The sequence below is a fragment of the Rana temporaria genome, chromosome 3 (assembly GCF_905171775.1).
Source record: "Rana temporaria chromosome 3, aRanTem1.1, whole genome shotgun sequence".
NCBI lineage: Eukaryota > Metazoa > Chordata > Amphibia > Anura > Ranidae > Rana > Rana temporaria.
The window spans coordinates 141,898,971-141,913,447 of record NC_053491.1 but is presented as its reverse complement, the minus strand read 5'-3'; the positions used below and the strand labels follow the sequence as shown (position 1 = coordinate 141,913,447).

Below are 14,477 nucleotides of genomic sequence, written 5' to 3'. Positions count from 1 at the left end.
ACCTACCATGAATATTACAATGGCACCACACAGTGATGTTTACACAGTAAGGTTGTGTTGTGTTAACAATTAAGCAGCATGACACTTGAGGCATCCTTATCGATTCATAAACGCAGCAAATCAATCAACTCTATAGGCATTGCTCTGTTCTTCATAATGAGCACATATGTGAACGAGTTCTTTAGGCAGCATTCACAGGAGTGGTGGCCAATAGTTGGCACTTTAAGTAAGGACTAGGTGTGCATAGAGGAAAGTGCCAAAAACAGAGTGTATCAGGGCTTGGTAATGTTGAACAACGTGCGTACTAGACTGATAAAATTGGAGGGGAAATTAGTATGATTGTTTCAGATGCTGTTAAATTTTTCCTTGCTTGTCAGTGTTGTTTGGATGTAAATGTAATTCTTAAGGGAGAAGTATGACTAAAGCTCACTTCACCTGTGGGTCACAGGAGTACACTTAGTTTTGTACTCCTATGACCCACATTCAGCTGACAGCAGGCTAAAATTCGCTGTTGGCTGACATCACACAGCCAGTCATGACTTTAATGTCGGCGTCCACCTAGATGCCTGAGCTGAGCTGGCTCCTGCCCCCTTCACATCCCGTGCTCCAGTGGGTACAGGAGTTGCAGAGCAGAGAGCCGTTGACAGACAGTCCACTGGCTCTCTGCTCCCTAGACCGAGAACTGAGTGATCAGCGCTCTTGATCACTCAGCATTTGGTCTTAAGGTGACGGGACAGATGCAGCATTGGATCGGTGCTGCGCCCACCTGGGTGACTATAGATGTTTGTTTTTGTTCTCTAATCCCAAACTTCTCTAACCACCCAAAATAACAATAACATGACACGGACCCCCCCCCCCCGCACATGACACGGACCCCCCCCCCCCCGCACATGACACGGACCCCCCCCCCGCACATGACACGGACCCCCGCACAGCACTGCACAGCTCATGGACCCCCGCACATCACACGGACCCCCCCTCACATCACATGGACCCCTGCACAGCACATCACTGCACAGCACACGGACCCCCGCACATCACACAGACCCCTTCACAGCTCTGCACATCACACGGACCACCTGCACAGCACAGTTCACAGCCCCATTTCATTATAAAGTCCCCCCCCCTGCACTCCCAGGAGACCCACAGTCTCCTGGGACAGCATTTCCAGCCTACTCTGAAGTTGGGAGGACATCGCTGCCAGCCTCTTTATTATGCACTGCTCACCCTGTGTCGCTGTCATTGTAGAACAAAGCTCTCTCACGGACCCGGGCATGTGACTCTTCTCTGCTGTTTCATTGATGGTCACATGACCGCTCTCTTCCTCCAATCAAAAGCTACACTCAAGGAGGAGGCGGAGCGGGAGGAGGAGATCGGCCAGAACGGGCAGCATTGCTTCAGGTATTACAGGCTTCTGTTTGTTCTGAGGGTGACACGGGAGGAGTGTTTTGTGATAGGGGACTGGCAGTGATGTTTTCTAAAGTTTATAAAGTATGGAAGCACTGTCCCAGGGCCAGGAGAGGCGGAGCGGCCGGCCTGACACCCTTCCAATGGGTGGCACCCAGGGTGGACCGCCCAATCCCCGCCCCCGTTGGTAAAAAAAATATATTGGCGTATAGCATGCAGGCACGGTTTACCCTATATTTTCAGAGTAAAAAAGTGCGTGTTATACGCCGATTTTAATACGGTATATTTTAAAGTAAATCCATGTTGTGTGTGGCATTAGCATGATATTCCAGGATTTTTAATATAACCTGTAACGTATTACTAATAACTCATGGAAAAACATATTTATTTTTAGTCGGCTTGTGATTTGCTTCGGAGGATTATTCGCATCTTGTATCTTAGTAAGAGGCTACAGGGCCAGCTGCAGGGAGGAAGCAGGGAGATAACTAAAGCTGCACAGAGTCTTAATGAGCTGGGTAAGTTCTCATGTTTTTTCCCCATTAGTTGTATTTTGTTTCTTGATTATTTTTACAATTATTTTATGGCATCAGCACAATTTAGATACATTCAGATTGCTTAATATCAAATGTGTCTCCCTACTATTTGTTGTTACAGTCCACTAAGCTATTTGCCTGAAGTGGCACATTGCGTTTTTGTGAATCGTAGCGGTACATTTCAGCAATGTTATTCGAAATGAGGTTACAGTGGGTGACTTATTCAGACATTTTTCTAGCTGGCCTGCTTGAAATCATAAGGTGTCTTGCCTTGTGATGAAAACCATTGTTTGCTTTGTTCTGTATTGAGGTGGATATGTGGTGCTTTCAAGGTTCCTCTGGTATATTTGCATCATTACTGTTCTCCATTTGAAACAGTTTGGTCATCTCCACATTGGATATGCACGTACGACTGGGGTGTCCAACTCAATTACATCTCAGGGCCAAATCAGCATTATGGTTGCTGTCAAGGGGGTGGTTGTATCTGTAAAAAAAATTAAATTAAAAAAAAATATATATATATATATATATATATATATATTAGTGCTGTCAACCGATTAAAATTTTTAATCGCGATTAATCGCATTAATGTCATAGTTAACTCATGATTAATCTATCTAATTTATGACGAATTTCCCCACAAATATCGCACAATTCTGCAAGTGATTATAATTTATGATCGCTGTTTTCTAGCTGATCTAAAACCATTTTTGACATAAAGGGACACTTTTTTACAATCTACAGTTTTCAGGCAGGAAGAATAGTTTTTATTTTATAAAAGTACATGTAGGACACTGGGCAGACCACTAGGGACAAGGGGGTGTGTATTTTTTACATACAGTACTGTAATCTATAAGATTACAGTATACTGTGTGTATTGTGTTTGTTTACTTTTTTGAATTTGGCGCCGTTCTCCGCTCCCGTGCGTCGTAACGTCGCAGGGAACGGAGATCGGCGGCACACAGACACTGTGAATCGAGCGAGGAGGACCCGCCGAGCGAGGAGGACCCGCTCGATCACACAGCGGGGTGGCATCGCCGATCACACAGCGGGGTGGCATCGCTGGATCCAGGGACAAGGTGAGTAACTTGCCTGTGAATCCAGCGAGAAGGTAAGCCGCGCCGCGCCGCTGCACACTCTGCACGTCCACCCCGAGCGCTCCCGCGTTAATCGCGCGATAAAAATATTGACGGCGTTAACATGGGTTTGCGTTAACGCCGTTAATATCCCGTTTAACGCACAGCCCTAATATATATATATATATATATATATATATATATATATATATATATATATATATATATATATAAAATCTATCCAGGGCTTTTTATTTTATCAGGAAATGGGTTCAGGAACTCAACCAAGCACTAGCCCCCCGAGCTGCGTTGAACAGTACAGTGTTAGTGAGATGTGACTGTGAAGCGAGTTAGGACAGTAAACAAGAAAATCGCATGGACATCTATGAGATTTGACATCTTTAAAGTGGTTTTAAAGCTCAGACTTAAAATAAGAACAAAACATATCCCTCTATTTTTGTACTTGGCTCAATCCAGAGCACTAAGTGCCATTTCCGTCTGCTGCTTTGTTCCTCTGCTGCTTTGTTCCTCTGCTGCTTTGTTCCTCTGCTTTGTTCCTCTATCTATTTTCGTCCCTTCTGACAAGTTTTTCTGATGCCAAGAGAAAAATGGTGACACGGGAGGGATCGCCAACTGATGGACAGCCTCAGCTCTGTTGCTGTGAGCTGTGTGAAGGGGGGTGTGTCTCTCCCCTCCAATCAGCTCTCAGAGCTCTCCTCTCTGAGCTCTGCAGAGTGTTACTTCAGCTTTCTGCCCCCTGTTTTCTGAACCCTCAAACAAGCTTTAAAATTCAGCACTTTTAACAGATGTAGTAAAGAGAAAACTGTAGATAAACAGGTTTAATTTATGTAGGAGGATTTGATTCATCACTGTGAGGCCAGTCACTTTACTAGGTACAGTATATGTAAGGGTTGAGTTGTTTTTTAACTAATGCTCCTTTAAACAACACTATTACACAGCAAAAAGTGTGACACTTTATTTTTGGGTCCCTTCGCACAATTTACATTGGGTTTCTCTGGGCAGCCTTGCCCAGTGCAGTCCCAAAGCGAAGAAAAGGCAGATGTTCTATGAGGTCAGTTGACAATTACATGGCGGTGGTATGCTTCTGAAAAAAAAAGTACTCCATGCAACGTGTTGCAGTGCAAAGCACATTGCTGCTGCAGTAAATTGAACAGAATAAAATGGAACTTGTGACATTTAAATAAAGTTCTAAAGAAAAGGAAAAAATAAATAAACTGCACGGTGAGTGGAGATCGGCTCATCAGCACTTTTCCTCCAGTGGCCATGCGTTCAGAGCAAATTTGTGGTGTCAATGAGCCCCTAGGTCTGGCTGAATACCTTGCTTACTAAACTTATTTTTTTTGCCTTCAAGTGTATGTGTTTTTTTTTCCTTTTTATTAAGGTGGGGGATAGTCAGAATTTTCCCTCACATATGAAAGTGATGGAAAAATCCCTTGTATCACAGGAACAAGTGCTTCCGTTGTTCTGGTGAGAATTGTTGACATTACTTTTTTTTTTTGGTGGCAATAAAAAAAGGGCATCTCTGCCCAGCAATAAATACCTGGAAGGGGCTCTAACTTTTCCCTTTCTATCTAAAAACTATAAAAAAACAATTTGTTGGCTATCTTTTCACTTTTATAACTGGATTTAATGAGGAAATCAGGCCTCAATAGTGCCAGGTTTCCTAGAGAACTTCTACAGCTGCAAAGAGCCAAAGACAACAACATGGAATTGGTTTTGAAGTTACTGATACTTCCAGCATATCTAACACTAAATTCTCCTAGCGTTTGTAGCACGTTTGGGGTGCTATTAACAGTTCATGTCGCACACTCCGGAAACACCAAGTGTGATTGCGGCCTAATAATCTTAGAACTCAGGTCTCTTCTAGTATGAAAATGGCTCACCTCACATGCCTCCTCTTGCCTGTACCAGGTATGAAAATGTGTCTTGAACCAAATGGCACTTCCACAAGAGTGGTGCCACATGCCACACTGACCTTAATTGCTTTGTGTCCTGAGCACTGCTTCTGCATCCAGCACCAAGTAGACCCCACCAACAAAAATAAAGGAACCACCCAATAGGTTGTGTGCAGTGGTATGGGTAGCAGTACAGTTTAAAGCCATTTAAAACAATATAACCTTCTACTCTTTTATTTTATTTTATTTTTTAAATAAAATAGTATACTTTACCTGCTCTGTGCAATGTTATTTCACAGAATGGCCCTGAATCTTCTTTTTTGGGGGTTCCCTGCTGATACTCTTGGCTCCTTCTCTTCTCTCTGTGCAACCATGGGATCCGCTTTCTATGGTGGCAGACCTGCTGACTTGCTCCCAAGCTGGGTTGTGTCCGTCCATCTTGCACAACGCTGGATCAAAATAGGGCTTCTAAGGTGTCAGAGGGGAAGGACACAACTGCAGGGATGTTTTTTGTCTTAATGCAAGGACTGCATTAGGGCAGTGTATTTCAACCTGGGTGCCTTCAGGTTTCTTCAAGTGTACCTTGGCAAAAATGCCTAAAAATTTCAAGTGGATTAAGCCTGCTTTTTAGTTCAACAAAGCCTCAGGTTTTCATTGTGCACCATGACAACCTTCTAGCCTCCGGCATCCTAACAACCAATGATGTCATTTGTTGATAAGAAGGACGTTGGGTGCCTGCATAGCATCCTTGTTTCCCCTCGCCTACCCCTCTCTGTCAGCACTGGGGTCACATTAGCTGAGAGAAGTTAAGGGAGAAGAGAAACCCTGGAATACTAGTCGGTAGCAGTGTGCAAAGGTGTATTTGCTTTGGAGGAATAAATCGCCTCTAGCATTGGGTGTCCTACATGTATGGATGTTGCTGCGTTCATGTAAAACTATTAGTTTAGCTTTTACATTTTAGTATAGGGTGCCTCGACATTTTAAAGGGTGTCTTGACTGAAAAAAGGTTGAGAAACCCTGCATTAAGGTAAATAATTGATGGGTTTTATACTCACTTTATCTGCTTAAAGAGGAACTGCAGTCTGCTCACATAATGTGTATTAAAAACATGTTTGCCATTCTGTAGCTTCCCTCCAACCACGTTGCATATTATTTTATATATACTGTGATTTTGTACTTGCCAAATATGCTGCAGAAATCTCCCTCCACTGAGTCTGGATGTAACCATTTTAACTGTGGGCAGCTGAAGCTGCTGCCTGTTCACTTCCTGGATTTACACAGAGGCACAGAGCCACACCTGCAGCTTTCATTGGCCCTCAGTGTTAGAGTTATGACTCATCCCTTCTCCGTTCCTGGCAAACTCTCAGTGAGAGAGATATGTGCATGATGTCCTAAGCCTAGGCTTTTTACCAGACAAGAAACAGGGCTGTATGAGTTATTTACTGGCAGAAAAAAAATATTTTACTATCCAAAGTTAAAACAACAAGGGCAGAAGATTTAATAGATGGACAGATAAAAAAAAATTACTGAAGTTCCATTTTAAGGTCCACCCCACGTACATATCCGCCCCTCATACTGCTGCAGGGTGGCCCTTACAGGCTAAATCACATGCCTGTACGTAATTTTTTTCAGCTCTGGGGCGCATGCGCTCCACTGGAGCCCCACTCCCGCTCCACTGGAGCCCCACTCCCGCTGTAATCGGACACCTGGCAATTGTTCTGAGAGAGGCAGAATGGCGATCTGCCTATGTAAACAAGTTCTGCTAGTAAGGAAGACAGGGATCTTGTGTTTCTGCTAAGCAGGAACACGGATCTCTATCTTCCTACAGTGAAACCATCCCCCACACCATAAAAAAGCACTGCCAGGGAGCACATTTAACCCTTTGATCTCCCCTGATGTTAAAGAGGAATTAAAGTCTTCATCCCCTTTCACACGGGCGGACCGTTCAGGTCTGCCTGTCAGTTTTTTTCCCGGCTGACCTTAAGGGGGGCTGCATGTAAGTCTATGGAGCGACGGATGTAAGCGGTTACCATGTCCGCTGACATCCGATCTGGTCTGATCCGCTAAAATCAGACATGGCGATACGTCGCCATCCATCCTGGCGGGTCGGATCGGGTGAGATCTGATGAAAACGGACATGCTGTGCATTTTCATCCGACCTCTCCATAGGACTGAGCGGCGCTCGACAAGCCCATCCCCGCTCAGTGAGCAGAAAGGGACCTGTCATCCGCCCCTATCGGAGATCAACGAGAGATCTCCCGCTGAGCTGTTTTAATTTTACCTACAGGTAAGCCTATAATAAGGCTTACTTGTAGGTACTGTAAATATCTCCTAAACTTGCACCGTTTTAGAGATATTTACTATATATGCTGCCGCTGATGTCATCGGTGCATGTGCACTGAAGTAATGGCCTATCATACCATTTCTTCAGGGGCCTTGTGCCGTGACCAGCGTGGAGTGACTTCATTGCGGCTCTTGCCGATCGCAGGCCCAGGGGCTGTCAATCCAGGAAAATGTCAGCGGTGTGCGGGCGCCGCTGCAAGAGCTTCATTCTAAGTTAAGCTTATTATGCCTTTTGTCTTGCATCTTTTTTTTGGGGGGGGGGGGGTTACAACCTTGTTAACCCCTTCCCTGCCAGTGTCATTGGTACAGTGACAGTGCTTTTTTTTTTTGCTTTTTTTTTCACTGGTCCCCAAAAAGTGTCAAGTGTCAGTTAGGTGTCTGATCTGTCCGCAAAATGGCAGTCTCGCTAAAAATAGCTGATCGCTTCCATTACTAGTAAACAAAAATAAAAAGTCCATAAATCTATCCCATAGTTTGGTTTGTGCAAACGTTATAGGGTCTACAACCAATATAAGTTTTTTGGGATATTTTTTTTACCAAAAATATGTAGCAGAATACATATTGGCTTAACCACCTAAGGACCTCTTCATACGTCGGCAGAATGGCACGGCTGGGCACATCCACGTACCTGTACGTGGCCCTTTAAGCCCAGCCCGCGCTGCGGAGCTGAAGAACAGGGAAGGTGTGTGTAAACGCACCTTCCCCGTTCTTCACAGTGGCACTGTCATTGATCGTCTGTTCCCTGATATAGGGAAACGCGATCAATGACGTCACAAGTCCAGCCCCGCCCCCTACAGTTAGAAACACATATGAGGTCACACTTATAGGGTTTTCTTCCGTCTGAAAAAGTGGATCTTTACGGACGTTAGCGGATGCTCATCCACTAACGTCCACAATCCCATAGGGATGCATTGTGAGTCCGTAAACTGACTTGTAAAAAACGGACCGTTCGTCCGCCCGTGTGAAAGGGCCCTTAAACTGGCTTTCACTGGTTGACTGAGAAGTTCCTGGCTGACTTTTGTTCCAGCAGCAATTTGGTTAAACCTAAAATGTAACATTGTCAAATGGTTGCTGTGCGTATTTTTATAAGTTTTCATTAAAATTGCAATTAAATGCATGTATTTTAGAACTATTATTAAATGGTTGCTAATTCGGTAGGTTTCAATACCAGATTAATCTCTACTGCTGGGATATATAGACACACATTACATCATTGATGAATTGCCATGGAAATGAGACCAAAATATATGTACACAAATGGTAACACATAATTAAATCATATCTCACCATGTTTTTATGCTTCACTTTCATCACAATCTGATACCAAAGCAGCACTCAAGATATTCTATTTCTGTCTTTGCCATGAAGAATGATTCAGATTATATACTTAAAGCATTTGTTTCACATGATTTGTCCATTATACCTATTTTACATATACAATATGGTCATTTACATTCTCATGTGGTGGGGTTCTTGCTTTTTATTTCTCATGAATTCCAGTAAAACAGGCATTTAGGAATTCTAATAGATGAATAAGATGATAATCTCAACACAAGCGACCCTTTAGATTGGCAAGAATTGTATGTTTTAATGTTTAGGGACAATGTTTTCATGAGAAATATTGTTTGATGGGTTTCTTTTACGAATCTGCTCTGGCTAGTTTCTCCGATCAGTTGTGCTGTTTTTTTATTAAGTGTTTTCTTTCCATCCCACCTGTCTACTTTTTGCCAATTATTCAGTTCAACAATACAGTGTAGAATGCATTTAAAAAAAATGTAATTTGATTCAAAGTTTGTGGTTGTGATGTTGTGTTAATTGATCTTTATATGTGTATTTGATTGTGCTGGTTTTAGAAATGCTTTATATAGTTAATTATATTATCATTATTATTACTCAGGATTTATATAGCGCCAGAAGTTTGCACAACACTTTACAAAGTACAGGTACAATGCAATACAAGAGGATTAGGAGGGCCCTAATTCAAAGAGCTTACAATCAAAAAGGGAAGGGCAAGTGATCACTGTGAGCAAAGTGCTAATGGAGAAAGTGGATTTACATTTTATTAGATGGAGAAAGGATAAGTTTCCCTGAGGAGATCAGTTTTTAGGGATTGTCTAAAGGCAGACAGAGTAGGAAATAGCTGGACAGATTCGGGTAGGGAGTTAGAGGAGTCGGGGGGTGCTTTGTATGAACAGCGATCAGTAGTTTCTCCCCCTGAAAGAATTGGGAGCTGTGTGTTTACACACACAGCTCCCGGTTCTCGCTCTGCCATGAGCGATCACGCCCGCCGGGCTTTTCGCATCAACACCAGGGGTGAGCCCCTAGTGGCCGCAGAGCAACATCACGTTATATTACCTGATTTTGCGCAGCCGAGCCAACCTGCCGCAGTAAAACTGCGGTGGCCGGTCGGCAATCGGTTAACAAGGGTGCCCCCAGGTCCCAGCCACCCCTATGTGAATGAGTATTGGGTCCCTTTTGCAGCAGTTACTGCCTCCAGTGTGGCGTGGCATTGAAGCTATCAGCCTGTGGCACTGCTGAGGTGTTATGGAAGAACAGGATGCTTCAATAGCGGCCTTCAGCTGTTCTCCATAGATTCTCTATGGGGTTCAGGTCAGATGAGTTTGCTGGCCAATCAAGCACAGTAATCCCATGGTCATTGAACCAGGTTTTGGTGCTTTTGGCAGTGTGGGCAGGTGCCAAGTCCTGGTAGATGGCTGTGTTGACCCTGGACTTAATGAATAACAGTGGACCAACACCAGCAGATGACGTGGCTCCCCAAATCAACACAGACTGTGAAAACTTTAAACTGGACTTCAAGCATCTTGCAGTGAGTGTCTCTCCATTCTTCCTCCATACTCTGGGTCCTTGGTTTTAAAATTTGCTCTCATCAGAAAATAGGACTTTGGACCACTGAGCAACAGACCAGGTCTGTTTTTCTTTAGCCCAGGTAAGACACTTCTGATGTTGGTTGTTGTTCAGGAGTGGCTTGACAAGAAGAATACGACATATGAAGCCCATGTTCAGGATCCGTCTGTGTGTGGTGGCTCTTGATGCACTGACTCCAGCCTCAGTCCACTCCTTGTGAAAGTCCCCAACACTTTTGAATGGCCCTTTCCTGACAATCCTCTCCAGGCTGAGGTCACCTCTGCTGCTTGTGCACCTTTTTCTTCCACATAACTTTCTATTAATGTGCTTTGATACAGCACTTTGGGAACATCCAACTTCTTTTTTGAGGCTTTCCTCCTTATGGAGGGTGTCAATGATGGTTTTCTGCACAAATGTCAGGTCAGCAGTCTTTCCTATGATTGTGATTCCTACTGAACCAGACTGAGGGACCATTTGAAGGCTCAGGAAACCTTTGCAGGTGTTATGGCTTAAAGCGGTAGTTCACCCCCCCCCCCCGACACATTTTACCATCGAGACAGGCATTGTAGCGCGAGCTACAGTATGCCTGTCCCGATTTTTTTAACCCCCGGACTCACCTTGTAATCGGACATCGTAGATTTCGGCTCCCGCGGGGAATGGGCGTGCCTATGGAGAGGGAGGATGATTGACGGCCGGCTCTGGCACGTCACTCTCCCCGAAGACAGCCGGAGTAGGTCTCGGCTCTTCACGGCGCCTGCGCACAGGCTATGCGCACGCGTCGTGAAGAGCCAAGCCTATTTCGGCTATTTCCGGAGAAGCGTGACGCGCCAGAGCCGGCCGTCAATCATCCTCCGTCTCCATAGGCACGCCCATTCCCCGGTATCTTCGATGTACGACTACAAGGTGAGTACGGGGGTAAAAAATTCGGGACAGGCATACTGTAGCTCGCGCTACAATGCCTGATTTTAAGGTAAAAGAAAAAAAAAATTTGTTTTCATCGATAGGGTGAACCCCCGCTTTAATTAGGTGATTAGAGTGGGACACTTTGAGCCTAGAATATTGCACCTTTTCACAATATTCAAATTTTCTGAGATTGTGGATTTGGGGTTTTCATGAACTATAAGCCATAATCATCACAATTATGACAAATCACGGCTTGCGTTGCATCTATCTCCATATATTAGTTTCACCTTTAAGTTGCATTAGTGAAATAAATGAACTTTTGCACGATATTAAAATTTTTCCGAGTTTTACCTGTGTAAGAATCTGGTAGAGATTTTTGTGTTGGAGAAGATTCTGTAATAGAAGAGATGGACCAGTCATCCCCATGGTTCTCGAGTTCTTAAAGGAAGGAGCTTCAATCTTCAATGCAACACTTTGATAGTACATGTAGCAGCTCTTCCCAACTTTCTGGATATGTGTCTGGCAAATGATCCTCTCATCCAGGGATTCCTGATCACTATCGCAAGGAAAAGGAAGCCATAATTGAAGAGGTTATTTTATATAGGATCTTTCTATAGCATTACAACATTTCTTGAAGGAACAATTTGAACCAATGGAAAATTGTTCAGAAATATTACCACAGAAAACAGCGCAAAATCCAGGGGAGATTAACAAGGGAATGTCTTTCTGCTGTAGACTTCTAGGATACCTGTAGGAGCACATGGCTGAAGTTCAAGTCAAGGGTTGCGCATGAAAAGGTGGATCCATGGGACCCTATAAGATGACAGAGCCACCTGAAATGGGACCAAGTGAAGAGAGAATGTTGATAGAAGAAACTGAAAGTAACCACAGGGTTAAAAGAATAGTGGACATGGAAACAAGGTAAATGTCGAGGTCTACAGAACTTTTTTCTTTTTTTTAGATTAGGGTATAATAACACTGTAATCCTTAAGTGAATATTTTCATTCCCCATAGTGGTACTGTACTTTCATAACGTGCCCTATCAGCTGTTAGACACATTTAGCCCTTCCCCAAAATTGTGCTGACCTAAAAGCACAGGTACTGATGTATAATGTTTAATATTTGCGAAGTCCTCCTCTCTCCATCTCTAATTATTTTCTTGGGCTGCTAACATATGCCGAAGGCAGTGTCACTGGAAGGGCAGAGGTGTCTAGGACATATGGGTTATGAGTGACAGTCTGGCTTTTTCAGTCTTTATATATGATGAGAGTTGAGGTGACGGCACTGAATTAATCGGTGGCACTGCTCTTCCTTCACTGAATTGTTAAAACTCTTGCAAATAGCATTTTTGCAGCATTTTGACTAAACACATTTCCACAGTAAGGAAACGTTTTGGCCATGAATTCTTCTCACATTTTCTTGTAATCGTTTGCACATAAAATGCAGAAAGTACTGTCCTTTTTGTAGACCATGTCAAAACGTGTGTAAACAATTGCAAAATACATAGAAAGTATATAAACTGTATCCAGGAAATTTGCAGGTGTGAACAAAGTAAGGGCTCTTTCACACGGAGCGGACCGTTTCTGGGTCCGCTCCGTGTGTCCTTCAAAGCTCAGCGGGGATCCCCGCTGAGCTGTCGGCGGATAGGGCGGTCCCCGCACACAGTGCAGGGACCGCCCTGTCTCTGCTCCGCTGTCCCCTATGGGGGACCGGATGCAGACGGACCGTCTGTCCGTCTGCATCCGGTCCGTTCCGCCGAGCGGAAGAAAAATAGGGTTTCTTCCGTTTGGAAAAGCGGATCCCGACTGACGCGGACGCTAGCGGATGCTCCATCCGCTAACGGACGCGTTCCCATAGGGATTCATTACAAGTCCGTTAACGGACTTGTAATGAACGGACGAACGGCCCGCTGGTGTGAAAGGACCCTTAAAGAAAAAGGGCTGTAAGTGTATTTTTGTGTTCACTATGGTAGAAAACTGGAAGATGTGGAAAGAGAACAGTTTAACTTCTTAGATATCTTATTTTAGTATAACAGGTTTTGACAGACCTTTGACAAACTGTGACCGAGCTTAATATGAAAGGAGACACATGGAGCATCCATTTGCCCCATACCTGTACTAAATGATTGCAATTTGAGGATACCTGCTTAGCCATTGCAGTGCAAGGTTAACTTTAGCAAAAGGGTCAGCGCTCCATTTTATCATTGTCATCCCCTATCTGTTTTCATCATATGCGTTTCTGCCTGCCTTGTCATTATGACAGCTAGTGGGATCAAATTCTTCTACACCCACAAGCCTCTTATTTGCATTAGCTGCTCTCTGTAGATCTATGCAGGGGTTGTTATTACTAGATTGACATCTCTAGTGATACAAAACATTCTTATAGTAGCAAAAATAGTGGATTTTCTAATTATCTTTTATTGAAATTTGAATTTTCTGATGGAAACCTATTTATTCGATAACAAAGTATGTGCAGTACAGTATAACATGTTTGTACTGCAGTGCTATGTAGTATTTCTTGTGTGTAAAGAATAGCAGTATTGTATATGTCACACGATGCATGTATTGTAAGGGGGATATCGTACATGTCAGTGATGATCACTCATTTAAACATGAAGAGAATATATGTCAAGCATTTAGCTTTGCATAGCAGACCAGTTTTTTTTCTGCCTGGGGAAAAAAAAGTCATATTAAAAGTGTGCTTGGGTGTCAGATGATTTATATAAAAGCATGCAGCTTGGCCTTTAATGTGGTTGTAAAGTCAGATTTTTTTTATCTTAATTCATTCTATGCATTAAGATAAAAAGCCTTCTGTGCGCAGCAGCCACCCCCTAATACTTACCTGAGCCCACCTCTATCCAGCGATGTAGGAGTGTCTCGCCTGCCTAGGACTCCCCTCCTCATTGGCTGAGATATTAGCGCAGCACCATTGACTACCCCTGCTGTCAGTCCACCAATGAGGAGTAAAAGGTGGTGGGGCCGAGCCGCGGGTTTGTGTCTGAATGGACACAGGGAGCTGTGGCTTGGCTCGAGTGCCCCCATATCAAGCTGTATGCTATGGGGGGGATTCAACAGGAGGGAGGAGCCAAGAGTGCTGACGTTGGACCAGAGAAGATGAGGATCCGGGCTGCACTGTGCAAAACCACTGCACAGATCAGGTAAGTATAACATGTTCGATATTTTGTAACTAAAAAAAAAAATAGACTTTCGTATCACTTTAAGACAGGGGTCTCCAAACTTTCTAACCAAAGGGCCAGTTTACTTTCCTTCAGAGCTTACAAGGGCCAGACAGTGGTCCGTAGGAGTCGAAAAGGTCCCGACATCAGTGGGAAAAATGAATGCCCTATTGCTTCAGTGTGAGTAATTGTGCCTGTCATTGGGTCCCATTATTGGTGTCATTGAGAAAAACTGTACCCCGTTGTTGGTGTCATTGAG

The 14,477-nt window shown here is 43.9% G+C and overlaps 1 protein-coding gene across 1 annotated transcript in view; it reads left to right on the top strand.

Annotated features, from left to right (window-relative positions):
* The window catches only part of COG5 (component of oligomeric golgi complex 5), a 480,035-nt gene that overhangs the window by 49,934 nt on the left and 415,624 nt on the right, over positions 1 to 14,477 (top strand). The window contains exon 6 of the mRNA XM_040343536.1: positions 1,802 to 1,922. Within this exon, the coding sequence (XP_040199470.1) occupies positions 1,802 to 1,922 (121 nt within the window). The remainder of the gene's footprint in view (positions 1 to 1,801; positions 1,923 to 14,477) is intronic.